This window comes from Carassius auratus, unplaced genomic scaffold, assembly GCF_003368295.1.
Source record: "Carassius auratus strain Wakin unplaced genomic scaffold, ASM336829v1 scaf_tig00216558, whole genome shotgun sequence".
Taxonomy (NCBI): domain Eukaryota; kingdom Metazoa; phylum Chordata; class Actinopteri; order Cypriniformes; family Cyprinidae; genus Carassius; species Carassius auratus.
In genome coordinates, this window is record NW_020528631.1 from 932,193 (window position 1) to 958,838 (window position 26,646).

General features: G+C 37.3%; 3 protein-coding genes across 10 annotated transcripts in view; 1 reads left to right on the forward strand and 2 right to left on the reverse strand.

Annotated features, from left to right (window-relative positions):
- Nucleotides 1-624: 624 nt before the first annotated feature.
- Nucleotides 625-5,592, reverse strand: LOC113098431 (cell cycle control protein 50B-like). Of its 3 annotated transcripts, none has more exons than XM_026263502.1 (8): nt 5,448-5,592; nt 4,029-4,225; nt 3,597-3,704; nt 3,413-3,520; nt 3,212-3,302; nt 2,986-3,129; nt 2,680-2,886; nt 625-1,447 (listed from the first exon to the last, which is right to left on the reverse strand). In XM_026263502.1, exons 2-8 carry the CDS (start codon nt 4,212-4,214, stop codon nt 1,266-1,268), a joined length of 1,026 nt encoding a protein of 341 aa, XP_026119287.1. In that variant the 5' UTR covers nt 4,215-4,225; nt 5,448-5,592; the 3' UTR covers nt 625-1,265. The 3 variants fall into 3 exon arrangements, with proteins under 3 accessions (XP_026119287.1, XP_026119286.1, XP_026119285.1); XM_026263501.1 differs by having other exon boundaries at nt 4,029-4,256; nt 5,339-5,585; XM_026263500.1 differs by having other exon boundaries at nt 5,339-5,583.
- A 2,491-nt stretch (nt 5,593-8,083) lies between these two features.
- On the forward strand, nt 8,084-19,683 carry LOC113098446 (lysine-specific histone demethylase 1A-like). 4 transcript variants are annotated; one of them, XM_026263529.1, is made up of 21 exons: nt 8,084-8,164; nt 9,100-9,384; nt 11,581-11,761; nt 11,894-12,027; nt 12,687-12,765; nt 12,916-13,008; nt 13,280-13,386; nt 13,480-13,561; nt 13,687-13,781; nt 14,115-14,132; nt 14,403-14,545; nt 14,645-14,735; nt 14,817-14,951; nt 16,316-16,389; nt 16,501-16,612; nt 16,765-16,897; nt 16,983-17,170; nt 17,706-17,820; nt 18,073-18,200; nt 18,432-18,578; nt 18,665-19,683. In XM_026263529.1, the coding sequence occupies exons 2-21, from the start codon at nt 9,121-9,123 to the stop codon at nt 18,851-18,853; spliced, it is 2,508 nt and encodes an 835-aa protein (XP_026119314.1). In that variant the 5' UTR covers nt 8,084-8,164; nt 9,100-9,120; the 3' UTR covers nt 18,854-19,683. The 4 variants fall into 4 exon arrangements, with proteins under 4 accessions (XP_026119314.1, XP_026119315.1, XP_026119317.1 ...); XM_026263530.1 differs by having other exon boundaries at nt 11,581-11,749; XM_026263532.1 differs by lacking the exon at nt 8,084-8,164 and having other exon boundaries at nt 9,102-9,384; nt 11,584-11,761; nt 18,665-18,853.
- Nucleotides 19,684-20,247: 564 nt separating this feature from the next.
- The window catches only part of LOC113098445 (leucine zipper protein 1-like), a 43,629-nt gene continuing 37,230 nt past the window's right edge, over nt 20,248-26,646 (reverse strand). For 2 of the 3 annotated variants that reach the window (XM_026263525.1, XM_026263527.1), the window contains exon 4: nt 20,248-26,472. The gene's annotated coding sequence lies outside the window, so the exon portion shown is untranslated. The remainder of the gene's footprint in view (nt 26,473-26,646) is intronic. The other variant, XM_026263528.1, reaches the window with a different exon arrangement.

Here is a 26,646-nt window from a genome sequence, read left to right on the forward strand (position 1 = left end):
TAATCGTGTGACAATGAAAACTTAGTAATAGCTGAATTTTCAGTAGTGTAGGTTCTCCCCAAATCAGTTTAATGTTAAATGATGTATACAAAGGCACAAATGTGATGGAGGGTTTCAGTAATTCACTAATTTTGCATTTGAATTCATCACAAATCTTCATTATGTCATCTTTACTTGCCCAACCCATTTGCAGACAATAGCCTTTTTTATTTTAAGTGATATTAAAAATAAGCTCCAGACAATCAAAAGTTATTCAAATAAGATCAAAGTGATAATTATGAGCAGATTCAATCTGAAAACTGTTCTATCCTCACAGTTCAAACATTGTATTTCAAAAGACACTGAAGTAGAGTGCAGAATAGAGCTGAACTCTGAATACTGCTCCCAAATAAGAGCTCCTTCACTAACAGGGATCAGTATCACAGATGCGTGCAAATGAAGTCAGGATTCACCCTTCACTTTCATTTAACTTGTCCAGTACAAATGGCACTGTAAAAGCACACCATTTCCCTTGCTTAGAAATAAAATCTTTCATGCTTGAAACTGTTAAAAGCTCACAATAAATAAATAAAAAAAATTAATTCTGCTGTTATGTTTAAATATTATAAGACATCAATAAAATGCTTGCGTAAATGTTTTAATATAATAAAACAGCATTTTAAGTTTAACACAGAAAATATACAAGCAGCAACACATTTTAATTCTCAATATATGAAACACACACAAAGATTTAACCAAGCTATGCATTTGGCAGGTAGACATGGCACCTGAGACTATCTCTGTCCATATATCTGTTAAACATTTCTTGAGGTGTCAAGAAGTCTATGTTTTAAACAACTGTAAAAATCATTAAAATCTTGGATCTGTATTGTCCAGAAACTAAACAAAATAGCTAATCAAACTGCTAATTCATCTTTTATACCTGAGAGAGAGTCAAAGTATATTTAAAAAACCTGCAACATTCCCTGAAAGATGACCTCGGATAACAATTTTAATCTTCAGATTCTTGAACTCATTTGAAGATGTCACTCTTGGAACATTAATGTTCTTTTAGTAAACGAACAATTCCGGATTAAAAATAAACTAATACCCGGAAGCTAAAACTTTCTAACATGTGAATGCAAAATGATTATGATTATAAAAACATGATGCTTATGTCTCAAAATAACATTTGGCTCCATCCTAACGAATGCCTAATTTCTTAGCTTTCTTGTTTTTTGATGAATGTACGAGATGGTCTTTATGAGCAAAGCTACCTTGGATCATCATGCCTCATCATCTGAGAATTTGAATTTGGCATAAACAACTAGCATAACCACTGACATGACCACACACAAAGAGCCAACTACTAAATAAGCAATGCCCAAGAAGTTGTTCTTCCCTCCCATCCAAGACACATTGCTGAGGACCACCGTCTTACGTCCATCAAAATCCAGTACTGGGTAGTCTGGAAATGATGTGGTTAAGAAACAAACATGCTTCATTTATGATGCACATGAACATTTCTACTGCATTTATATATATAAAAAAAATAAAAAATAAAACCTGACGTTTCCCCAGGCAACAGGCGCTTCTGAAACTTTGCCTTAAAGGTGTTTATGTTGCACAGGCAGTCATTTTGGACACATTTTGACACCTAAACAAAAAGCTAGTTTTCAGTCACTGATACTTTTGTTGAAATTCTCCATTCACTATCAGCCATAAATAATTTATTAAACAAGCAAAAATTACAATAACAGGAGGGTTAAAGAGATAAAGGAGATTTTGTAATTTGGTCCCCTTTTTAAAGAAATTAATACTTCATTAAAATTGATCAAAAGTGGCAGTAACAACTTTATGTTATAATGTTAATAATGTTACAAAAATCATTAAAAAAAAAAATAATAATAATCTGTTCTATTTAACTTTTTTTTTATTATTATTCATCAAAGAATCCTGGAAAAATGGATCATGGTTTTCATGAAAATATTGAGCAGCGCAACTGTTTTCTTCTTTGATAATAAGAAGAAATGTTGCACCAAATCGGCATATTAGAATGATTTCTGAAGGATCCTGTGACACTGAAGACTGGAGTAATGACTGCTGAAAATCAGCTTTGCCATCACATTTTAAAATGTATTAAAATAGAAAATAATTACTTTATATTGTAATAGAATTTTACAGTATTACTGCTTTTATTGTATTTTGAATCAAATAAATGCCTTGGTAAGCATAACTACTTTTAAAAACATGTTTTTTTTGGTGCAGTTTACATGATGTTAAACATTTTTTCTAAATTAAAATGAATTTCCTTTTGTGGAAAACTTGTCTATAAGGAGAAAAAAAAATATGTACAAAAAAATGTACAAACGTGTACCTTTAAGACAAACTTCATCTGCCCTTTTGACTATCTACATATTTAAAACCCTTGTTTGCTTCTTCTACATTCTACACTGGACCAGCTAAAAACCACACCCAACCTGCAAAACCTGTTTGCCTGCATCACAGGCAAACATGGTTAAAGGACATCTGTGAAAAGGACTGACGCCATATGCGATCCTGAGACTTCCTGATTGTAGGCATGATGAGGCTTTAAATCCTACAAACTTAACAACTTGGTAATATGAATAAAATATGAAAATCCTATTATCAATCCCTATGTCTTGAGTGAGTTTGAACTTTTTTTAATGAGAAGGATACTGTAATTCACTGTCAGAGAGTAGTCTCCAGCAGGGAGCCCTGCGGCATAATCCCCCTCTGTGATTCGCCGGTACAGCTTCCTGAACTGAGGAAGTGCAGCTCTCCTCATCCACACAAGAAAGTCCTGGTTCAGGAAACCATTGTTGTTTGGGTCTGTGAGGTCCAGCTCATATGCTGGCCTGGGCCAGTTAATGGGCTTCACTGTACCTGTCAATCAGCATTAATAAAGATGAACATAATTCAGTTCTATTCAAAGTCTCAAATCAAATCTTGAAGCTACTTTCACATAACTAAAATCTAAAGTACCATCAAAAGCTTTTGCTAAGGAGCCATTCACAAGCGAAGGGTTCCTGTACTTTATGTTGTAATCAGTCCACCAGGAGATTCCTCTTCCATCTAATGGCACCTGCTTCTTCGTACCATTGATTATTTGGTAGAGCTCAAATGTGTCTTTGCAGAAACACATAAACAAATTATTAGTTTCAGAGCTAAATTCATTCATAAAGTTAATCTACAAATCTGAATGAGATACCATTGAAAAGGCTATTCGCTAAAGCGCCACACGGGACAATGTAGTTCTGTTTTGAGTCTTTCGAATATGGATCGCAATCACTTTCTGGACTCTAGAAAGTCAGATGACAATAAAAACAAGGAAAGTAAGACTCTTTACATAAAAAAGTAAGACCCAAAAGTTTAAACAACATTTAAAAGAGTGTTCATGCCAAATGCAAACCTTGAAATATCGTGTATCGCCAGTGAGCTGATTATAGTCTTTTGACACACCATATCTTCTGAAGTTCTGGTAGTAATTAGACAGGCCATAGTAAAAGAAGACAGGGCCCTGAAAGCACCACAGACATTATCAGTCACGTTCTAACTGAGAGAGGAAGAAAACCAGGCGTCAAAACAGACTTTACCTTAAATAATGTGCTGAGGGAGAATGGGACATCACAGGTGCAGTTTTGGTTACTTAGTCTCGTACACCTGAAACAGGGTGAATCTTTTTCAACGCCTGTGTAATCCATCTGTGACATGGTGAGAAAAGAGAGCATTAATCTTTAATTAATGTCTCCCACCTTGCACAAAAGGCCACGGCATGACAACACCTCCAAACTAACTCAGCGACGAGGCGCTAATGTAGAGCTGGGGTTCATTAACTCTAAAAAAAGACTTGAATGTTTAAACAGTGTTGTCTATCCTTTAACAAACAACCAATGACAGACCTCAGTACATTTGTTTGATCTAATAGATGTGCTACTTGATCAGACGATGAACAAACTCTACCATACAATGCCATGTCATCCACCCAGTGAACTGTTTTCTGTTGGTGTCCCGCAGTAAATGCTTACCTCTTGCACTTGGATGGTCTGTGAGGTCAGAAAGAGGCCAATTCCGATGCCTATGAAAGCCAAACCAATGAGGAGAAAGCCGGGAATGACGATGCCAGCGGAGAGGACGGGCTGCCATGCTGGGAGCCGTTGCTGCGTGAATGCCGTGTTGTCAGGCCGTTTATCCGTGTTTCCCTCGTTCTTCATCCTGATGTCCTCTGAAAGGAAAGACAAGCTTACTGTGTGCACCTATATTTCATAGATAAAATAATGATACTAACCTATATTTCATAGATAAAATAATGATACTATTTTAAAAGCCCAATGGAAAGGAGATCAAGTGCAATACAACTACTAATACATAAAACACTGGATGTTTCTTCAGCTTTGGGAACTTTTATAACCCAGGAGCTTATATTTTATTAAAAAGATGAGATTTTACCCTTTATCTTTTTGTTATATGAAGGTATACCTTTAAAGCTCTATTGGTAAACTTTTTTTTTTTTTTTTGCCTTGGTGACTTTTTATGTATCATTGTATTGTATTGTATTATTTTAGCTTTGTCCCCAAATTTATAAATATAAAAATTCAATATAAAAAGATGAATTCATGCTATCTACTACTGTAAACCCTTTAAGATTTATTGTTTGAAAATCATTCATACACATTTTTATACCTCAAAAGAAAATAACAGTTAACAGCATGCTTGAGATCAAATATACCACCTGACGAAAAGACAAAATATAAATAAATAAATTAATTAATTAATTAATAATAAAACATACATGTCTAATAAAGAAAAGAAAAAAAAAATCAAGATTTAATATTGATACATTCCCATAATTTCCATCACAGAATGTCATGAAATGCACAACTGACCCATGATTTGTGATGTGGTGAAGGTGACTTAAAAATTACAATAACTCTTTGAAGCATGTCTACTGACAATGTATATTAACTGTACAATGAAGACAAATAAATAGTCTAAAGATATTAGAAAGTGTTTGACTCAAACGGAATTACTATGGACCATCATAAATCCATTAACTCTCCGTTTTCGTCCATGCATATAAAACATCTCAAAACAAGATAAACATAAAAAAGGATGTTTGTCAGATTTTATTATTATTATTATCATCATCATCATCATCATAAAAACAATGAGAAATATTCAGTGTAAAAAGAAAAAACATGAAAGATGAAAAACATTAATGAAACGTAATGCACTACAACAACAACAGGTGACGTCGCAGGAAACAGGTGAATCTCGATCATTATCACTCACTCCGAGAGTAGAGACTTAAAAGCTTTATAAACAGAACAAAACTCACCTTTAGACAAATATCAGCGCAGTCAGTTTGGCTTATTATAGGTGCTTTCTTTATAAAACCGGGAAGAATTGTACATCGACCGGAGAGTCAGTTTCACACAGTCCCGTACCTGATATACCTGTCCGTCCCACACCTGGACCAGCTTTTCCACTTTGCGTAATACGGACCAAAGCCACTAGAAGACAAGCCTGCAACCATTAGCCAAAAGAGCGTAACGGCTAACACTTCCGTTCTGGCATTACAAGCGAAAGGAGACCAGAGGCGGGTTTTTTTTTTTTTTTTTTTTTTTTTTTTTTGATTGGATATCAATGGAGGAGACGATGCTTCGCTACTCTGAATAAACTGTTTTTTAGAGGAAACTGCTAATCTTCAACATGGTTTACACTAAATTATACTTTTGGATTGAACTAATTTTAGAGTTTACCACGAAAAAAATATGCTGTTTTATAAGAATAGCCGCTGACTTTTCGCGACAGGTGGGATTCTACGGAATTTTTCATTCACTAATATGGGATAACAACGACTCCTCCCATTTCCACTTCTTTTTTTTTTTTTTCTTGATTCGTTTCCATCGTACAAAGGCACGATGCAAACAGGGAAACGTTGCACACCTCAAAGCATGCAAAACAGAGCAACAGCAAGAACAAAAATGCAAAATAATACAAACATATATCCTACATATATACATAAAATAAAAAAAATAACAGGATAAAATAATAACACATAGGCTACATTAGGGCAGTTACATGAATTTGAAAAGCTTTAGAATTTGTAATTGTTTTTATAAGCTTCTTATTTTGTGATCTCATATTAGAAAGAGTTATGAAGTAAGATCAGTGTTACAAAATGTAATATATTATGGTTTCTTTTGAATTATTTTGACTTATGAATATAAAACTTTGCTAAGCTAATTAACAGATTAATAATATAAATATGTTTATCAGAAAAATATGGGTTTTGATTACAAAGTAAAATATCACAAACTATCTTTAAACAATAGATTTTTGTGTAGAAATAGAAATAGCAAAAGGGCAATAGAAAAATATATTCAATATATATGTTCAATATATTCAATAGATGGATTACGAAAAGGTACATTTATCACAAACACTATGAATATATCTGCTAACAACTGCATTCGCAGGAAAACATCTGTGAAAAATTTTGTCAAGTACTTCTTTTTCCTTGATTAAAAATTACATATTTATATGGTAGCAAATGCTGCACCAAGATATACAGTGAGGTTTAAGCCATTTTGATTTACAAGGAGGATTGGATCCGACTTTAAGGGAGTTTCTTATAAAACTGTTATAAAAACGCTTTATATTTGAGAATTTGGTTAAAAATACTATAGCTTGCCATTAGGAATAGCCTTGATTACTTTGTTAAATTATTTTTCGTTTACAAAAAAAAAAAAGAAAAAAAAAAAGCCATATTTTGTAATACAATTAAAGGGTAAGTCTCTAATTTCCCATTCTTGTCAATAATCACCCAATAAAAACCCAATTCTCCTTATACAGTGACTTGTTATTATGAGTGATATCACCATTATTCCATATAAAACACCTGCTAGGAGAAAAATTGTGTTTGTACAAAAGTGACCAGTAAAGTAATGCTTGTTTGTGATAAAAAAAATAAATAAAAAAAAAAAAAAGCCATGGAAAAAGCAATGGGAAGTTTGACAGTTATATAAGGACACTGCAGAAAAAAAAATCAAATAATTTATATGGGACAATATTGACTTTTTTATGTTTTTTAAGCCAATTAATTTTACAAATTTGTTTGAAAATTGTAAAATTAAGAACATTTAACCCACCAACAGATTTTTATTTTATTTTTTATTTTATTTTATGAGGCTTGTTTTTCCAGATTAAATGAATGATTATTTTATCCATTTGTGAGCATATAACCTTTGGGGCTTTAAGTGAGGAGTATTCTTTGAAGTAATTCTTTCTGTACATTAAATCATCACAATTCTCTCTTTGATTATTTCTTGAATATGTGTCCTTTTTTTCATGGCCATTTTTTTTTTTCAAATTGAATGCAAAATTTTCTTATTTCAAACTTTAGTAATTCCTAAACTGTGCCATATTCCTTTCTAAAAATTTGCCTGTGTCCAGTATTTATTTATTCATGTTTGGATATGCTCCACATAATCTTGATGGTGCAAAAAAAATATGATTTAATTTTCAATAGCCTGAATTCCTAGTATCACTTCTGTCCGGTGGATTATGGTGGTTTATCAAAGATTAAAACATATAAATATATTGTTTGTAAGTCTTAATCATTGTTATTTATTCACTAAATCTAATATTAATTAATATGACTTTGTTGTAAAAAAAAAAAAATAACAAAATAAAAATAAAAATACTATTTAGGCAACAACAACAGTTTTCTACAGAGCGATATGATAAATGATATCCATGTTGCACTTTTAAATTCTTTAGCAGGTTTAGCATTTTAATTTTCGAATTATATAAATATAATGAGCTTTATTTTAAATAAATTTAAGACAATCTGTGTCTCCCTTGCAAATTTACAGAGGTCCTCTAGTGAGCCCTGAGGGCCCCTGATTCACTTGAATCAATTTAATGAATGAAACCTTTTAAGTTTGCATACAGGTGAACGTTGCATTCCAAATTTGCATAAAATGAACCTGACTTTCTGAAACGTTTGATCGATCGCTCTTCTACCCTATTAAAAACACTGGCCAATTTAGATCCCGCCTTCTGTACCCTCGTCGCCTAGCCGGATTGGTTGTGCGCTTCCGGTAGAGACATACATCTGTTTCTTTCTTTGTACTAGACTCCCCATAGCCGCGAGGAGGTAAATATGAATAATATTTATTTTTAAATAGATCGCAAGACGGTAAATGAGACTAACACATAAAATGTATACATTTTTAATATTTCATGTCATAATTGTAATGAATGGTAATTAAGAATTTCTTTTTTTGGAGTTTGATAATCAGAGAGAACAGCTCGTGTCGCTAGCAGTAGCATATTAGCTAACCATTGCACGAGCGCAACAATAATTGCCCGATTTCTTCATAGTAAAAAAAAAAAAAAGGGATCGTTTGATAATATATATGTATTATTAACAGGAGCTCCGATCCTAAATATGTAAGTTAACGTAAACGTTATAGCGGCTAAACGTTATCTGCTACCGCTATTAACACCGCAAAACTTGTAAATTTATAAATTATATTGGGGCCGGTTATTTGTTGCGTTGGTTTCTGATAAAAAGAATCAGTTTGCTTCAAATTCAACTTGAATTAGGATTGGAACTGGCGAGTGTGTGATCATGTTTTGAAAACGGTAGGCTCACGGACTATTGAGCAGAGAAATTATGCCTAAATTTCCTAAATTTAGCAAGCTTAAACGTGCAGTGAAAATGAATACACAACATTTACCCTCATCTCTAATCTCCTCTCAAACCTTAACAGCTTGTGTCTCTCCAACAATGGCTGTTGGTTCAGAGCAGGTGCACAAGTGAGATTCTGCAAACCTCATGTTGTTTTGAGCATTCAAAGCAATTGGAACATGTGCTCTGTGATAGAAAACTGTACATTTGTTATGTTCGTTATAGGACCAATCTGTGTGGAATGAATCTAAGTTGATCATTACTCATCTTTAAACATTTATGAATTATGACAGGACCCACAGATGTATAAATGGAAAGCATTTTTGGACTGTCTCTGTTCATTCTCATCACCTTTTATCTGTACACACCTACCTTCAGCAGTTGTTTCCTCATTTCAGGAAAGACTTCTTTCATCTGTAATGCTGTCCAATAAGAAGTTAGACCCAGGTTCCTCCTCTTCCTCGGGGGGTAACGGTGGAGACCGTGCTCTTGAAACCCTCTCTGCTCCTCAAGCTGGTCCGGCCGGTCCCTCTGGCCCAGGTTCTGCAGATGTGAAAAAGAAAGAGAGGTCTTCTCCAAGTGGAGAACCAGGTGGACCTCCTCTTTTGCATCCTCCTGGACCAGGAGGGGTTGATCAAGATTCTGCAGAGGGACGCAGGACCAGTCGCCGTAAAAGAGCAAAGGTAAACATCTCTATGAACTTTTCCTATTTTGTGAACAGGGATAATTGAGCCTAGGGATCACGATTATTATATAAATATTGTTATCAGGATTGTGACGGGGTCATATGACCAATCCTTTATAAGAGTAATTATTTTAAAGATAGTGATAAATATCAAATAAGCATTTCCAGTAAATAAGGTTGCTATGACTTCTACATTGTAGAGACCAGCAGAATTTCAAACAAACAACAAAACGTTCTCAAAATGATTGAAAATAATAAAATTGTCAGTAATAAAAAAGCAAAGGACAAATACAATAAAATAGTATATGATAAAATAGTATAAAATAGTAAATAATACAATGAATACTAGTATGATTCATTTATTCACTAAGCTATTTATTATTAATGTCTCGTTTTAGTTTGGTTCTAGTTTTGTATTTATTGCAGTCTATATGAAAAGGTTCATATAGCGTGGTGCAGCCTACTACATAAATTAATAATCAAACGTAAAATACAACATAGCCCGGTCACTTTAAGACCCGCACAGATCCAAATTACTGTTATACACATATTTTTATTCTCAACTCCTTACATTCATTTATTACATGACAAATGAAGATGTATATGAATAATCACCAAGCGCAGAATTTTGACACATTTTTGCGTGTATTTGACCATTTAGGCGCACCCCTTGATCTAAAAGATTACTTTACATGTCCATGTTCTGTTCTATCTCTGAGCACATATATCTTCCCGAGGAGCAGAGCAAGTTCTCTTTCACGCTTTTAAAAACAAAAACAAAAATATTTTGATAAATCAAGCATGTCTCATTTTGCAAATGTCACGTAACATGATTTTACTGGAAAATTGGGCTTTTATTGAGGAACGAAAGTGGAGCGCTGCTAAAGGGAGCAGAACGGGGAGCAATAATCATTTTATTTTGATTACTTTATTTTCATAATTGTTGGAGGCTAAAATCGAAATTGAAAGTTTATTTATTTTTATTTTTTTATTAATTGCACAGCACTAATTGAGCCATTCCTTTGTACTAGCTGAGTCAACTGAAACAGAAAAACTGAGTGAAGCGAAATGATTTATTGGCACTAAATAATACACAATTTTTTTATTGCTCTGAAATGTTAAACTGCTCTAAATACTAATCTGAATACATACTTAGGCTGGGTTTTGACACAAATTTCACAATTCAATTGGATTATACTTCAAGCTTTTGATTCGATCCAATATTGATTATTTTAGATGTATATCAGGTACAGGAATTGGCAAATTTTCTAATGCTAATACTGTAAAATATACCTGAGAGTCAGTCATATGGAAGGTTTAAATTTGTTGATTTGTAAACAAACACTTAAAATATACTCAAAGTTTTTCCAATAATAAAGTTACTAACTTTAACTTTAAATTACAGAATTATATATCTACTCCATATACATTTAAATGGTGGCTGTCACAAAAACTTGACAAATTTCTTCAAACAAAATGAACAGTAAAAAACATAATGAATATGTTTTATGGTGCATATATTTAGCAAAATGCTCCTCTAGAGTTCATTTTTCTAGTTGACTAATGAGTTAATTGTCGAATGTGTTCTTCTGTGGTAAATGTGATGCTACGTGACAATATTGTTTACAAGCTATTGACATCATCCCTCAGTTGAAATACCAATTGAATGATTACATGAGACAGGAAACGGATTTCGGTAAGTTGTACTCTTTCTTTTAACATACCGACAGATGTTCATTCATGTTTGTTTTGTTCTGTAGCTGATGTTAAAGTGGAGGAGACGATCAGTTCCTGCTGCCATTTCTACGCGAGGCGCTACAGCGATCTGTCACTCCGCATTAAACAGCACCAAAACAGCATTTAATATTTGAATATTGTTATAAAATGGACAGAATTTGAAATCTAAGACTTCGTTTCATGTCAAAAGTAACAAATCACTTATTTATTGCAATTTATTGGAAGGGAGGCACACTAAAATGTTCTGTTCATTATCTGACAGGCTAGACTAAATGATTCTTGGGATTCATGAAAAAGAGAATAGAGTAAAAACGAGAAATCTATATTTTTTAACCAGCCCTAATACATACTATATAGTAAACCGTTGATGTTTTGTTTAAGTAGGGAATAATTTCATGTTTCACCCCAGCTGAAGCAGAGCTAGGTTTTAATGAAGCTTTTATTGTGCCTCCTGCTGCAGGTGGAGTACAGGGAGATGGATGAGAGTCTCGCCAATCTGTCGGAGGATGAGTATTATTCAGAGGAAGAGAGGAACGCTAAAGCTGAGAAAGAAAGGAAACAGGTAATTCCTCCACCACCCCCACCAATAGAGGAGGAGAATGACAGCGAACCTGAGGAACCGTCAGGTATAGTCAGAGGTTGGACTAATCTAAATATTTGCACCTTTTACAGAATTTAAAAATATTTTGAAATACTTATTACTTTATACTGTTTATGGAAGTGGAGGAAATGGTGGTAATTGTGGGTTAATGAATGTTGTGACGATTTAGGTGTTGAGGGAGCTGCCTTCCAGAGCCGCCTCCCACATGACCGTATGACATCACAGGAAGCTGCATGCTTCCCTGACATTATCGGTGGACCACAGCATACTCAGAAAGTGTTCTTGTACATCCGGAACCGAACGGTGAGTTTGCGATACATTTTGTGATATTTAAAGCATTTGAATTTAGTTTTTTGAAGCTGATAAACAGGAGCTAAATAGACATTGTTATTATGGTAGAAACTCTATTAGAAGTCTTATTGGCTAATAATATACTGTTCTGAAGTTTGAGGTCTGTATGTTTTTGATTAAAACTTTTATTCAGAAAGCATGCATTAAATTGATTAAAAGTGACACTTTAGGGATTTATAATGTTACAAAAGTTTTCTTTTTCAAATAAATGTTGTTCTTTTGACCTTTCAAATCATTAAAGATGGTGAAAAAGTGTATAATGTGGTTTTCTCAAAATATCAAGCACAGCTCTTTTTTTAAACCCTGAGAATAATAAAAGTTTCTTGAGCATCAGAGTAGAGAGAAGATGCTTCGACATCAAAGAACTGAATTACATTTTAAAATATTAAAATAGAAAGCAATTCTTTTTAATTTGTAATATTTCATAAGAAATATTATTACAAGAAGCCAAGTAGCCTCTGTGAGCATAAGAGACTTCTTTCAGAAACATTAACCAGTCTTACTGACCCCAAATGTTTTAATAAGAGGGTAGATTGTATTCAAAGTTGATCCAACAAAAATGTTTCAAAATTCCAGTCAGCTGTGAAAAATGTCTTTTCTCGAATGTTCAGCTTCAACTGTGGTTGGACAACCCCAAAGTTCAGCTGACCTTTGAGGCAACTGTGCAGCAGCTAGAAGCTCCATACAACAGTGAGTCTGTCACCTGACAATGCTCTGATTCCAAAATTGTATTGAATGTTAAGAAATGTATACACTTTACCAAATGTATAGACTTGGCTGTATTTGTTTAAATATTCATGTGTATATTTCTAATGTGTCTGTGGTGGTTCTTCTCTGCAGGTGATGCTGTCCTAGTGCACCGGATACACAGCTACCTGGAGAGACATGGGTTCATCAACTTTGGTGTCTACAAGAGAGTAAAGCCTCTGCCAAGTAATTGAGACTCGATGTTACCACAGAGCAGATCTAGAGTTATCAGTGTCAAAGCAAACAGGATGACAGCAGTACAAGGCTTTTACCACACTTGCATTTCATCTGTCTGGTGTAGAATGTATTCTATTGTATAGCATTTTCATTAATATATGACAGCTTGTTTGCAGCTGGCATTTAAACAGATAAATGCTACGAATGCAAAGACAAATGCAAAGCAGAAACACTCTGGTCTCCAGTGTTGTTCAAATTGTATTCTCTTATGTTCTTGTAGCAAAGAAAACTGGAAAAGTTATAGTGATTGGAGGTGGGGTGTCAGGGCTGGCAGCAGCCAGACAGCTGCAGAGTTTTGGGATGGATGTGACTGTTCTTGAATCAAGAGTAAGTATCTGAAATCTGATAACTCTATTCAGTAGAGCTGATGAGCCTGAAACAAGTTTTTTTTATTTTACAAACCTTGATTGTTCTTTGTAGGACCGTGTGGGAGGGCGAGTGGCCACTTTCAGGAAAGGGAACTATGTAGCTGACCTGGGTGCTATGGTGGTGACTGGACTGGGTAAGACCTAGAAAATACTCATCTCTCCAGGAGGTGGCACTATTGACCATGGAAGAGAGTCACATGTTCAGGCAGCGATCTCAAAGCTTGTGCAACAGTTTGAAATGAATGTGTATGTCTTTAAGGCGGAAACCCTATGGCTGTAGTCAGCAAACAGGTCAACATGGAGCTGGCGAAAATCAAACAGAAGTGTCCACTCTATGAGGCCAACGGACAAGCTGTGAGTGATCTTGAAACATATAAACAGATGCACATCATTTTAGGTTTTATACGTTAATATACATATATCCTAAAATTCTGATCATATATAGAAATATAAGTATGAAGTAATATTTTAAAATACGGATAAAATGTAATAGCTGTCACATTTTTATCTTCATGATATTGTACAGCATTCCTAAGACCTTACAAGAAAAGAACAATCTAATGGTATTTTTCTCTCTCTCTCTCTCTCTCTGCCCCCACTCAACCTCCAAACATTTTCTCTTTGCTACATCCCATCTTTCACTCCATTTTTCATTTCTTAAACGGATGGATTGCCCTGGATCTACAGGGAGAACGCTGCACGAGTGTAAGTATTTCTGTTTATAATCAACATATTTAAATAGAGGAATTATATAGGACTTATTTACACACTCAGCAACACCCAATGATAACTGCATATTCAGCACACGTTTATGAGTTATGAACACCTTCTTGTTCAGTATAGTTTGCTACCCAAAAACTTGATGAAAATGAACATCTGGCATATGTACGCATTGCATATTAATACTGAAACAATGTATATGTGGATAAATTATCATCCATAATATCAAGTTACATGGTTGTTACTCTGCTAAAGGTCCCTAAAGAGAAGGATGAGATGGTAGAGCAAGAGTTCAATCGTCTGTTAGAGGCAACATCATACCTCAGCCACCAGCTCGACTTCAACTTTCTCAACAACAAACCTGTGTCTCTGGGACAAGCACTGGAAGTAGTGATACAGTGAGTGAGCGCCGTTTATTTGCTTCATATTATGAGATGACGCATCAGAAGAAAAGTAGTAAGATAATAGGCTTTGACATGTCGCTCATCTGTGTTCAGGCTGCAGGAGAAACATGTGAAAGATGAGCAGATTGAACACTGGAAGAAGATTGTGAAGACTCAAGAGGAGCTTAAGGACCTTCTGAACAAGGTAATACATGCATGTACACTTCCCTTAGTTACAGCATGCTCCTCACACAAAATGAATTTGATTGTGCCTGCTCTTGTTCAGTTGGTGGCTACTAAGGAGAAAGTTAAGGAGCTGCATCAGCAGTATAAAGAGGCCAGTGAGGTAAAGCCACCCAGAGACATCACAGCTGAGTTCCTGGTGAAGAGCAAACACCGAGACCTCACAGCACTCTGCAAGGTAGTAGACCGAACTCCCCACATTAACCAAATCCTCATGACCTCACCCCACACTGACCATATAAACATTGTGCACGCTTACACAAATAAAAAAAACGAAACATGTTACTGACAAATTCAGTTTGTTGCAAAAGATTCTGGCTTGGTTAATTTTCCCAATCCCATTCCAGTGGCCAAAAAATGTTAAACATGGGTTGTGAAAATTGTATTTCTGTCCCTTAAAGCCTATCCCTTTTTTCAAATTAAAGCTGAAGTCTAATCAAACTGTCCTAGAAGCCGACTAACTCGCCAAAAAATGCTAATCGCACGTTCAGCAGCCAAGCATCTCCTCTGCTAGCGACTGCCGACAGCTCTGGATCCATCATGCTCAATCTTAATATCTTTTTACTGCACAGCCGTGTTTTCCAGCCATGCCAAACACCTCTGCGATTGGTAATGGAGCATAATACCATTTCAGCCTGCTGTTTTAGTTGGCTTGTTTTAGTACTTTTTCCCCAAACCACAGTCTAAGACGGTCGTACTCTCTTTAGCACCAACAGAGCCAAAAGTTAAATTCCTAACTTAAACGGTCTTCACTGGTGAGTTTTTAGCATGTTAATTCACATAATCACTCTCAATTGTAGCCCATTAGAGCTGTTCAAACCTTTTACGGTTGAAACATGAATTTCGACGCCTGCTTGCTTCCTTTTAAAATGCATACTTTTAGTGCACGACTCTCGTCTAGATGTAGCCTTAAGCCTTAGCTTTCTGATATGCAAAAATTAAAACTTCATATACTCTATTTCATATACACAAAAATAATTCAGAAGGAAATGTTAGCTTTTACAAATCAATATGTTTAGACACTACTGGTCAAAAGTTTGGGGTGATTTCTTGCAGACTGTAACAGATTGACACACAGAGAAACTATAGCAGGATATTTCAGAGTTGTGTGATGCGGTTTAGGGGGGAGGGTTTTCTTTAAATAGTCCTGTGCTGGTTAGATGGGTACACGGCTGGCCCGCTTGAAGGGGGATGACTCTGCCCTCTGGGATGAAACCACTGCTGATCTCAGCCACTCGGCAGTGAGCTTACACATCCGAAAACCTCACACTCAGGTGCTGAGGAGAGAGGACGGTCTTATTTTGAACTCTTCCGTGTTCACTGTTAAGAATAAACTTCTGGTCAAACCTATTTTGTGACTAATGTACATTTCTTTCTTTTTTTTTAACTGTGTAAAAACTGCATTTAATTGTCATGTAGGCTATCTTTAAAATTCACTGTTATTATCTGTATTGTGTCAGCCATTGGCCACCGTGCTCTCTAGATACTGTTATCCCCATCTTTCATTTGTGTGCTGATTGTGATCGTGTCTTTGGGCCGCAGGAGTATGATGAGCTGGTGGAGATGCAGGTCAAATTAGAGGAGAGACTGCAAGAGCTGGAGGCCAACCCACCCAGGTAATCACACACAACCCATGCAAGTAAACAGTCCCACTGAGGTCACATTAACACACCTGTCCGTCCTTCCAAACGGAGTCCAAATAATGTCATCCTGGATCTCTTTTTCAGTGATGTTTATCTGTCTTCGAGAGACCGACAGATTCTTGACTGGCACTTTGCAAACCTTGAGTTTGCCAACGCTACACCTCTTTCAACACTCTCACTCAAACACTGGGATCAGGTACTGCACCTTTCACGTCTGAATTGTGTTTGTGTAACTCTACTTGTAGAGAATGGTGCTCACTATGCAAATGTCATTCCCAGTCAAATACACAAAGAAAGAAAACAAAGCTTGCTTCTGCAGTCAGTCCCTTTCTTTCTGTGTGTGAGCAGGACGATGATTTTGAGTTCACGGGCAGTCACCTAACGGTGCGGAACGGATACTCATGCGTTCCAGTGGCACTCGCAGAGGGTTTGGATATCAAACTCAACACTGCAGTGAGACAAGTCCGATACACATCATCTGGTGAGTCCGTCAGTCAGTCCAGCTCCTGCTGTTTTGGTCTGTTTGTGTATCTACATTTATGACCATCATTTCCTCCCCGTCTCAGGTTGTGAGGTGATTGCGGTTAATACCCGCTCCACTACCCAGACGTTCATTTATAAGTGTGATGCCGTGTTATGTACTCTTCCTTTGGGAGTGCTGAAGCAGCAGCCGCCAGCCGTGCAGTTTGTGCCTCCCCTGCCAGAATGGAAGACGGCTGCCGTCCAGAGAATGGGCTTTGGGAATCTCAACAAGGTGTGGATAATTTCAGTTTATTCCTTCGCAGACGGGAGGGTGTTGATGTAATGACAATGCTGGTCTTTATCAGCATGGGACATTTTATATGTGTATATCAAACAAATCCACTTTGGCTAATAAAGAGTGAAGCTTAGGATGGGCTGGTTAGGTCAGATCATATTTAATATGATAGATACAGGCGTGTGTGCAATGAGTCTTTAACGAATTTACCCCTACACATAGTGAGTGTCCAGGATGCATCATCCTCCTCCTCTGCTCTCTCTCTCTCTCCTCACTTCCTCAGCTGCAGCAGAAAAATACTGCAGTATTATGCAATTGTCCTGCACCATTTCTCAGTTTTTGTCACAAGAGGGCACAATGTGGTACCGGATTCATGCACAGTGCTGTTGTATCAGATACAGCTGTCTGAATACACTACAGGATGGGCAAAAAAGTGACTTTTTTTCCAAAAATCCACTGTTCCATAGAATAAACTCACCAGCTGCTCTTAAAAAGGCCCATTCTGTCCTAATCTTTGTTGTCCTTGTTCTAGGTTGTGTTGTGTTTTGATCGAGTATTCTGGGACCCCAGTGTTAACCTCTTCGGACATGTGGGAAGTACTACAGCCAGTCGAGGGGAACTGTTTCTCTTCTGGAATCTCTACAAAGGTAAGCATCCTTCAGTTTAGGGATGTTTCAGTATTAAACATATGGCTATTAAGTTAATTATTTTGATGTTATGGAGGATAATAAAAAATAAATAATAAAAAAAACATCCATTCAATATTCATTATGAGATCTGCTGAAGACTACATCTTACCCTTCTATTCAACTATTTGTGTACTTAAGCGCAAAGTGATGGTGGTTTAAAAAAAATAGGCAGAAATGAGCCTTTGAATCTGATCTTTTGTGTCTTCTCAGCTCCCATATTGCTGGCTCTGATGGCGGGAGAGGCTGCAGGCATTATGGAGAATATCAGCGATGATGTCATCGTGGGCCGTTGTTTGGCAATCCTCAAGGGCATCTTTGGAAGCAGTGCAGTACCTCAGGTGAGCTCGGATGTGCTAGAGAAACTTATTTAAGTTGTGGTTCCGCACTGTGCAACAGAAAAGCTTGTGTGAACCGAGAGGAAACGTCAAACTTAAATGTAATGAAAAGAGTTTAATTCTCTACTAAATCACACACTGAGACTCTGGGGCTCATTCCTGTAGTATGAAGCATCTGGGTCTGTTCCAACAACAACGAACTGACTGTGTGTTCTGTTTCTGTCGACTTGGCAGCCAAAGGAGACGGTGGTGAGTCGCTGGCGTGCCGACCCTTGGGCTCGTGGGTCTTACTCGTATGTAGCGGCCGGTTCATCTGGTAATGACTACGATCTCATGGCCCAGCCCATCACACCTGGTCCTGCCATCCCCGGAGCCTCACAGGTGAGCGTCACAGCTTATTGCTCATTTCCTTTAAGATGCTTTTGTCACCAGAAGCAGACGTTATGCTGATTGTGTGCATTTTGCAGCCTGTTCCACGTCTGTTCTTCGCGGGTGAACACACAATCAGAAACTATCCTGCAACGGTCCATGGCGCTTTGCTGAGCGGGCTGAGGGAGGCAGGAAGGATCGCTGATCAGTTTCTGGGAGCCATGTACACTATGCCACGCCAAGCCACTGCCAATCCAAACCCACAGCCTTCCCCCAGCAACCAATAAACGTCTAAACCCACACATGATGTGCAAATAGAGAGAATGTGAGTTGGGGATATTCAGTGAAAGAATGCCTTGTTAGATAAAGAGCAGGCGGGTAAAGTAAGGACACCGGGTGACTCCTTAGACTGGGAATGTGTGTGTTCATGGGAGAGTATGTCTGCATGTAAGAACATGCCTTTAGGGAAATAATTCACTAATCTGGGATCTGGAGATTTAAAACAACCCTTCACTCATTTGCTTTCTGCTGCAGCAGCTTTATTGGCTAACGTTCAAGTCATCTAAAAGGACAGGTGGATGGTTTCAGAAGAATTCCCAGGTTATGTCGGAATTTACCTGGAATGGTTTGTTCCCCGCAGAGGCATGTATAAGGACAAGGACAAGGACTGTTATTCACACACAACGCAACTCATGCAAAATCTTCGATCACAAAGTATCAGATGTTTCATGGCAGAGCATTAAAATTTCAATTCTAAAAAACGGATAGGATATGGTTATGGATGCATTAGTTGAAAGCCAACTGCCTACCCAAATCCATTCCTTTTTATTTTTTCAGAATAAAAAAAAGAAAAAAGAAAATCAAATGTCATGACTTTTCTATGTAGCTTGAAGGTTTTTGTTAGGAAAAATTGCAGCTTAGCTGAAATTCACTTTGTGTTGCTAATAGGTCTGTTCCTGTTAAAATAGAATATCAGTTCTAGCTTTGTATCTTTTTTTGAGCAGCTCATGGTTTTCTTAAGTTTTATTATATGTTTAATTATGATCATTGCAATCTTTTTTTATATTTGTTTTCTTTTCCTTTTTGTAGTAAAAATAAATATGAAATCTGCTTCATACCCCCTGCGTTCTGGTAGTTTATGGATCATTTTATGTACATTTTCACATTCTCCTTTAAAACCTTTTGAGAACTTCCTGTTCTTTTCCATTCATCAGTACTATTTATCACATCAAGTTTGCCTGCTTAGGTCTGTTTCAGACATCACGCTCTCTCACTGTTGCAGCCGTAAGTCAAATTAAAGTTGACATATAATAGATGTTCCTAATCTTATTGTGAACCATTCATCTATGCATGCTTCAGGTTTTACAATTTTTAATCAAAAAGTCATAACTCGATCTTCCAGTGAAATGATAGCTTTCTCTCTGCGGTCATACGCTGGACAACTCCAATCATTTAGTCTGCTTAAACCACGATCACATGCTCTTCCTCAAGCATGCATTCAGATCTGCCCCCATCCAATCAACAATGAATAGAAGCAAGGTCCCAGCCCACATTTTTTTATTTATTTTTGATAATCCATTCTCTAGGTGGTATGTCAAAATATGCAATAAATGACCTTTTGCTATTTCCATTGCATCATAACATTAAGTAATAAAAAATATATATCCCGACCACGCATTACTTTTTTTTTTTTTTTTTCTTCAGGTGCATTCTGAATTTATTTTGCAGGTGAAATAGAGTACGGTAATTTCTGTAGGAATCAGATTTTGTAATGGGTCACAACTTTATTTACGTCTTGATGTTTTTATATGCAATTGTGTTTGGAATGAACTGCGGGGTTTTTTTTGGTAATTTTTTTACTTAATATGTTGGTCAGGCACTTTTAAGTTTCTTAAGCCTCTTTTCATGGTCTCATTTTTTTCTCTTCTTTTGGTTGTGGCCATTTCCTTCCCATTTTTGTCTGCTTCGCTTTTTTATTCTTAGTTCAGCCAGTCTCTTCCCGTGTCATGCTGTCCCGAGGCTTTCTTGGCCACTCTCTCCCGCTCTCTGTTCTTGCTATAACCCCTCCAGGCCTCTGGCCACAGCCCCATTTTGTGTGGTGTGGGCCCTGGCAGCTGCACTGCATTGTGGGAGTCTGAGGGACCTTCGCTGATATTGGCCCCAGCAGTTTGGTACATGATTAGAGCCCTGAGCAGCCTGCACCACGTTGCCACAACCATACTTTAATTCATAATCCTGCAGTTGTCCAGTGGTTTTGATAATGTGAGTACATTCGGTTCACTGACCACAGAGCCAAATCGCCATCAAATCACGTTTATTAGATATTATGGTATTTTGTGGATGCTTTTATGTTGAACTGTTAACTGCAGACAACTTCAAGACCAGTTCCTCTAGATTTATTGACTTTCCTAGAGCCACAACATTAGCCGGTAGCAGGAAATGATACACGAGCTACACCTCCTCAGGACAGACTCTGTAGTCTGATTGCATAATATTAAAATTGATTTGATCTCCTCCACAATCCAACTTGTATTTTTACACCTTTGACATGCTGTAATATTCTCAAAGACAGCTGGATCCTTCTTTGAATGTGTCTCTTCTTGACTGGTTTTTGAAGCGTGGGCTTTGCAGTAACGGGTACATGAGCGTGTCAGAACTCAAACCTGACTCATCCTGTTCACAGACAGATGTTTCTCTTAATCACCCACACACTACAATTTCACAATGTGCCCTTCAACACAGAACACCCCCCCCCCCCCCCCCCACACACACACACACCCTGCAGCTCGGAGTGCAGAAATATACTTCTCTACAATCTACTAAATGCTCATACGTACACACAGACACTCATACAACACCTCCACACACAGATAGGCCGTCTAACGTTTCAGTTTTAAATCACCTAGTCAGTTTCATGTTATCGCTCCATTAAAATGCTTTTAAAACTCTGTGTTCTTCTGTAATGCTGATAAATGTTCTACACTGGAAGAAACTTCACTGTCTAGACTTTTCCAAATTATCCATTTGGAAAGTCTTTCAAAAAACTGTAAGTCCTGAAAGTGATTCCATCAACATTGCTGCTGTGTCATTATCAGTATGTGGTATGGACTTAACTACTGTATTCTCTTTGTGCTTACCATACAAGAAAATAAAAAAATTAAATACATTGGGGAAACCCATAGGCTATGCCTAAAATGTACTGCCATGAGTGTTGTTTATTCCAACTGAAGAGTTGTATTTAGATTGATCTATCTGGCATTACACAAAGAATGTGTTCCATCAATGGAAACCAAAGGGGTTTCAGTCAAAAATACTGAATATTAAATTCCTGGTTTGTGTTCCTTTTACTGTTATCACCAATAAATCTATTAAATGACAGCAGTGCTTACATTCAGTCCATCAGTCGTGTCTAATAACCATCTACCAGCAGATTAAACGAAACAAAAAAACACCAACCCAAACCTGTTACAAACAAGTTGCTTTTATTATATTAGCTGGAATACATATAGTCTGCAGTTCAGCCTAAAGAGATGTCTAGCTCCATGCACAATGGTGAAACATGTTGAGCTGAAACGTGCACAAATATTACAGTACAAAGGTGTAAGACTGACACAGAGTGTGTTATTGGTGACACTGAGAGGCTGAATACAATTAGCATGTTCCCTCTACACTAACATTCACTTGATCAGAGAGAGAAACACCACATAGATGCTCTCAACATCGGTCTCCCTTCTGTAGTTATATATCAGTGAACTTTAATTCAGTGACTGTGTGTAACAGCATGTTTATGTATGTGTGTTTAAGGCCTGAAATCTGTCTTTGGCAGCGCTTTTAATACGGCACAGGAGATGAATGAACAGAAGGGAAACCCACAGTCTGAACGGTTAATAAAAGAGAACAGTACAGAACAGAACCATTCTGAGCCCCTGGCTCGACAGGTCCATCTTACACAAACACTTCCCTTAGAATGAAACGGGGGTGAGGGGGAAGCAAAGTTTGAAAGGCTGGTGAATTAACACACTTAAATGAGTCTTTCTACTTTAATAGTTCATACAGATTCTGAATAAAATAGAACACTGAAAATTAATCATCCAAAAAACACTCTCCAGGAGCCCAATAAGGTACACATCTACACAATGAACAAAAAAAAAAAAAAAACATGGCCCACTTTACAAAATACTTTTAAATAAAACCTATCCGACTAAAGTTTGGAGGAGAAAAAAAGACGGATAAAGGAAAAGCTTGACAACAGAAATATTTACCCTTTCAATTTCACGCTTAAGAAGCTTTTCGTTTCCTTGTAAACTACAAAAATATCTTGGAATGATTTTTGGCACATTACGTGTCAACTGCAACAGACAATTCAGAGCACTTGGCCTTACAGAAAAACGAATAATGACACAAAATCAAACACTTTGCAGTCTATAAAAATAATGTGGACAGTCTGTTTCTCAACCCCCCAAAAATACAAGATCTGTCTCACAGTTTCTGCAGGTGAATTATTCATTATTCGTTAAGTCATTCTGGCCGGTGCACAAACACACGTAAATATATACACATCTTTGATGGCTGTACATTCACTTAATTAGGGGAAAGTGATACAAAACAAAAAGGGGAAGAGAAAAAATCAGATTTACATTAGAAGATGAAATCAATAAATGTTAAGGAGAAGGTCAAAAGAGTCATTTAAGTTAAGTGCTGGTTAAGTGCAATTCTGAATTGGTTTTTCATGACACAGTGACCTATTTTTGACCTTTCAGGGCCAATGCTGGCTCACAATGTGGGTATAACACAGCCTTCAAAATTTCTCTTCTGTACATTCAATATTACTTTATTGCTTATAAATGACATTTAGAAAATAATTACAACTACTTTCCTCAATAAGGCTTAGAAAATTGTCACTAAAAATGAAAACCGTTAAACCATTAAAAACCATTCGGAGTCATCACCAACTGTCAGAAGTTAAACACGGTAATGCTTACCGACTTGTGTCACAGCTAGGTTAAGTTTGACTTCCTAAATGTACACAAAAGAGATGTAGATTGGAAAACCTTGATGAAGGAAGATGTCTTTTAGTATTTATATATGTATGTTCTTTCAAACGAACAGGATGTGAAACTATAACCACGGATCTGCTCTGAGACGTGTAATCGACTCTCGCAGCCATTATTTCCACAGAGAGCTAAAGACAGAAGTGGAGAAATGAAAATCAGAGACGTGTTCGATGTCTTCTGAGGGCGAACGGCACACTGACACATTAGTAAATGGGGTGGAGAAATTAGGAAGAATTCCTTGAGATTTGCAGTTTAAAAAGACCGCTTTCAGAAACTTTGGACTGTCTTGGGAACACATAAAAAAAATATGGTTTCCGACAGATGCGGGTTGAGAGTTTAAGTCACAGGGCAGCCGAGAGACCTTTGCCTGGCCGGAGGGGTCGGGAAGAAAGAGTCTGCTGGTATTTTCTGCTGGTACAGACTCGCACTATATCATCACATCAATTTGAGTCATGCTGTTTTAGAATCATGTTTTCAAGCTTTGAGCAGGCCCAAATTTATTAAAGAATGATTTACAATTTATAACTATTTGTGGAAAATTGAGAAATGGCTAAAACTCTACAGAATCCAGGGCGAACCTCCTTGGTACCACTCACTGCCAGCCTGTCTCACTTCCTCCCTCAGAAGTTAGCCCATCAAATGCAGCACTAGCCTCCGACCTGCAAGCAACCCTGGGGCCGTATATCAGGCCTGCTGCCACTGCTTAAGCCAGCTAGTAAAATGGCTTTAGGAATTGGCAGCTTGTATTACAGCAGCCCAGAGCACTAAGGTATTCTGGGAAAGCAAAGGCATGAGCTAGAGGAACCAGCATGTTCGCTTCAGCCCAAGACCCCTGAACAGGAAGTGGAGGTGAAGTCTGGGGAAGGCATTTGGAAAAACACGTTTGGTTATACTGTGCAGAACAAAGCAGAAACCAAAACTTGTGAAGTACAAAGCCAAACCACTGGCCAAAGTCAAATGAGTTATTGAGAAACTTCCATATAATAATAAAAAAAAGACATTTTCGGAAGTATCTAATCTTTTTTTGCGTGTGTGTTTTTTTTTTACTTACACAAGTCTGTTTTAATGATGATTTAAGTGCAATTACAAATTCATTAGAATGACTTTAAATGGATAAATCAATAGACACAAAGAAATTTCGACTTGTGTTTCAAATACTCCATCCAACCCAAGCAGAGGGATGAATGACTATACAGGACACAGAAACTGACCATGATGGTGAGGCATGGATCTTTTTAAAGCTGTAATAACCAAGTAAGCTGCTGCAAAGAAAGCAAACTGCCCACCTGAACATCAACTCCCAGAACATTATACGTACAGCATTAGATTAAAACAGACAAATAAAACATCCCACATTCCAGTGACATCTGAGAATGAGATCATCTGGCGGGCCGAGGGACAGTGGACCCTTCGCCGTCATCGTCGGGTTCAATCGACACAGGGAATTGAATAAGAGAGATATTAATACACACAGACACTTCAGCATAGGTTTTAAGGACAAGAGGAATCTGAGCCTGAATGACAAAATGAATCATTTGCGGCACTGGAGTTTAAAAACCTAATAGAAACAGTACAAGACATTTCAACTGCAGCAGCTCTATTCAAAAATATTTCAACAAGCACTAACCGCATGAGGTGTGATGGGCATTCCAATGCTTTCGATGGTGAGGTCGTTTATCCAGGCACAAGCATTCCTAACTTAAGCATTCTGGATCCTCTGTGGTGTCATGCTAGCCACCCTCAAGGCTCAACCAGCTCAATGGCTGAAATAACTGAAAACACAACCCATCTAGGGACTGACTCGGACCAGCAGAATCTCTAACACTGGTTTCCTGTGACACATTGAGAGTTCGGATCAGTGTCTTTCTGTGCAAAGTTTGCGAATAGAGTTACAAAGCGGCTGTGAGGAATCCGCTCTTAAAATCCTCCATAAATGTCCAGCATTTGGGTTAATCCCGGCTAGCTTCCCAGATGGACGAGGTCACATCGAGATGAGCTCTAGATGATTGGATTCTTCTCCTGCTGGTTTGGAATCCAAAGCCAAAATCCCTTCAGAGCTACTGAGACGGGAAAGGGTCACCATGCAAATGCAGATTTTAGTGTTGGTGGTCCTGTGCATTCCATATGCTGGTTGTGCAACCATCAAATCCAGTTAAAGAGAAGATGAAAGAATTAAACAAACTAGTATCAACAAGATCAAATTAGAAATGAGTCCAAATAAATTGGACACCTGGAGCTTTAAGGGTAAAAACCTGGGCTTAGTTACATGAATGCATACTGAAGACTTGGCATATACTCTTAGCATGTGGTTGACTACTGGCTCTAGCTGTGAACACCTGGACAATCAATTAAATTTAGCTGTGTGAAATAATCCCAATGAATTCCTAAATTAAACACCATCCAGAAAAAAAAAAAAAAAGTGAGATTGTTAAACTACTTGAAAAGCCACACGCTATAACTTGCTTCTTGTGAGAATAATGCATGAAACTCAAATTTGGACATCTACCAGGATCTGTGGCACTAGAGAGGTTTGTGTGGGGTTTTCAAAATGGTGATAAATGACCCAAAGCCCCCTTCACATCCTCCCAACAGCAAGATGGTCACATGTCTGAACCTCTCCCTTGTCACATCTGACGTCTTTAACAAACTACAAGGAGCAGAAGAGGATTCATCGCTGTAGGAATATGTTGACTTCTGTTCCCAAAGAGACCGCTGGAAGCTGGTGGGATCATACAGGTGTGGTTGATGTAAAAGTACAAGGAGGTTCCAGGGGGTCACTGCCTGGTAATCTGATCATCTGATGGGTCTTTAAAAATATGATGCAACTGAAGAGAGGAGATGAGCTTCATTCCCTGTGCACAAGAGCCACATTGAGATGTAAGAACTAAGGCAATAAAACACATGAGGATACTTTAGGTTAGGACTCATTTACATTTGAGTAATTAGCTTCTAGCATGCTTTAATTAAGCATAACCCAGAATCCTCTATGGGGTGTAGCGTTAGAAACGTTTAGCTGAATAAGGTTA

Coding starts and splice junctions, on each gene's coding strand:
- LOC113098431 (XM_026263502.1), bottom strand. CDS start 4,214: ATGAAGAACGAGGGAAACACGGATAAACGGCCTGACAACACGGCATTC. Junction 3,303..3,412: donor GCGATACACGATATTTCAAG/GTTTGCATTTGG, acceptor CTGACTTTCTAG/AGTCCAGAAAGTGATTGCGA. Junction 1,448..2,679: donor CTCTCTGACAGTGAATTACA/GTATCCTTCTCA, acceptor CATCATTTCCAG/ACTACCCAGTACTGGATTTT.
- LOC113098446 (XM_026263529.1), top strand. CDS start 9,121: ATGCTGTCCAATAAGAAGTTAGACCCAGGTTCCTCCTCTTCCTCGGGG. Junction 13,387..13,479: donor TGACTGTTCTTGAATCAAGA/GTAAGTATCTGA, acceptor TGTTCTTTGTAG/GACCGTGTGGGAGGGCGAGT. Junction 18,201..18,431: donor GAAGCAGTGCAGTACCTCAG/GTGAGCTCGGAT, acceptor TCGACTTGGCAG/CCAAAGGAGACGGTGGTGAG.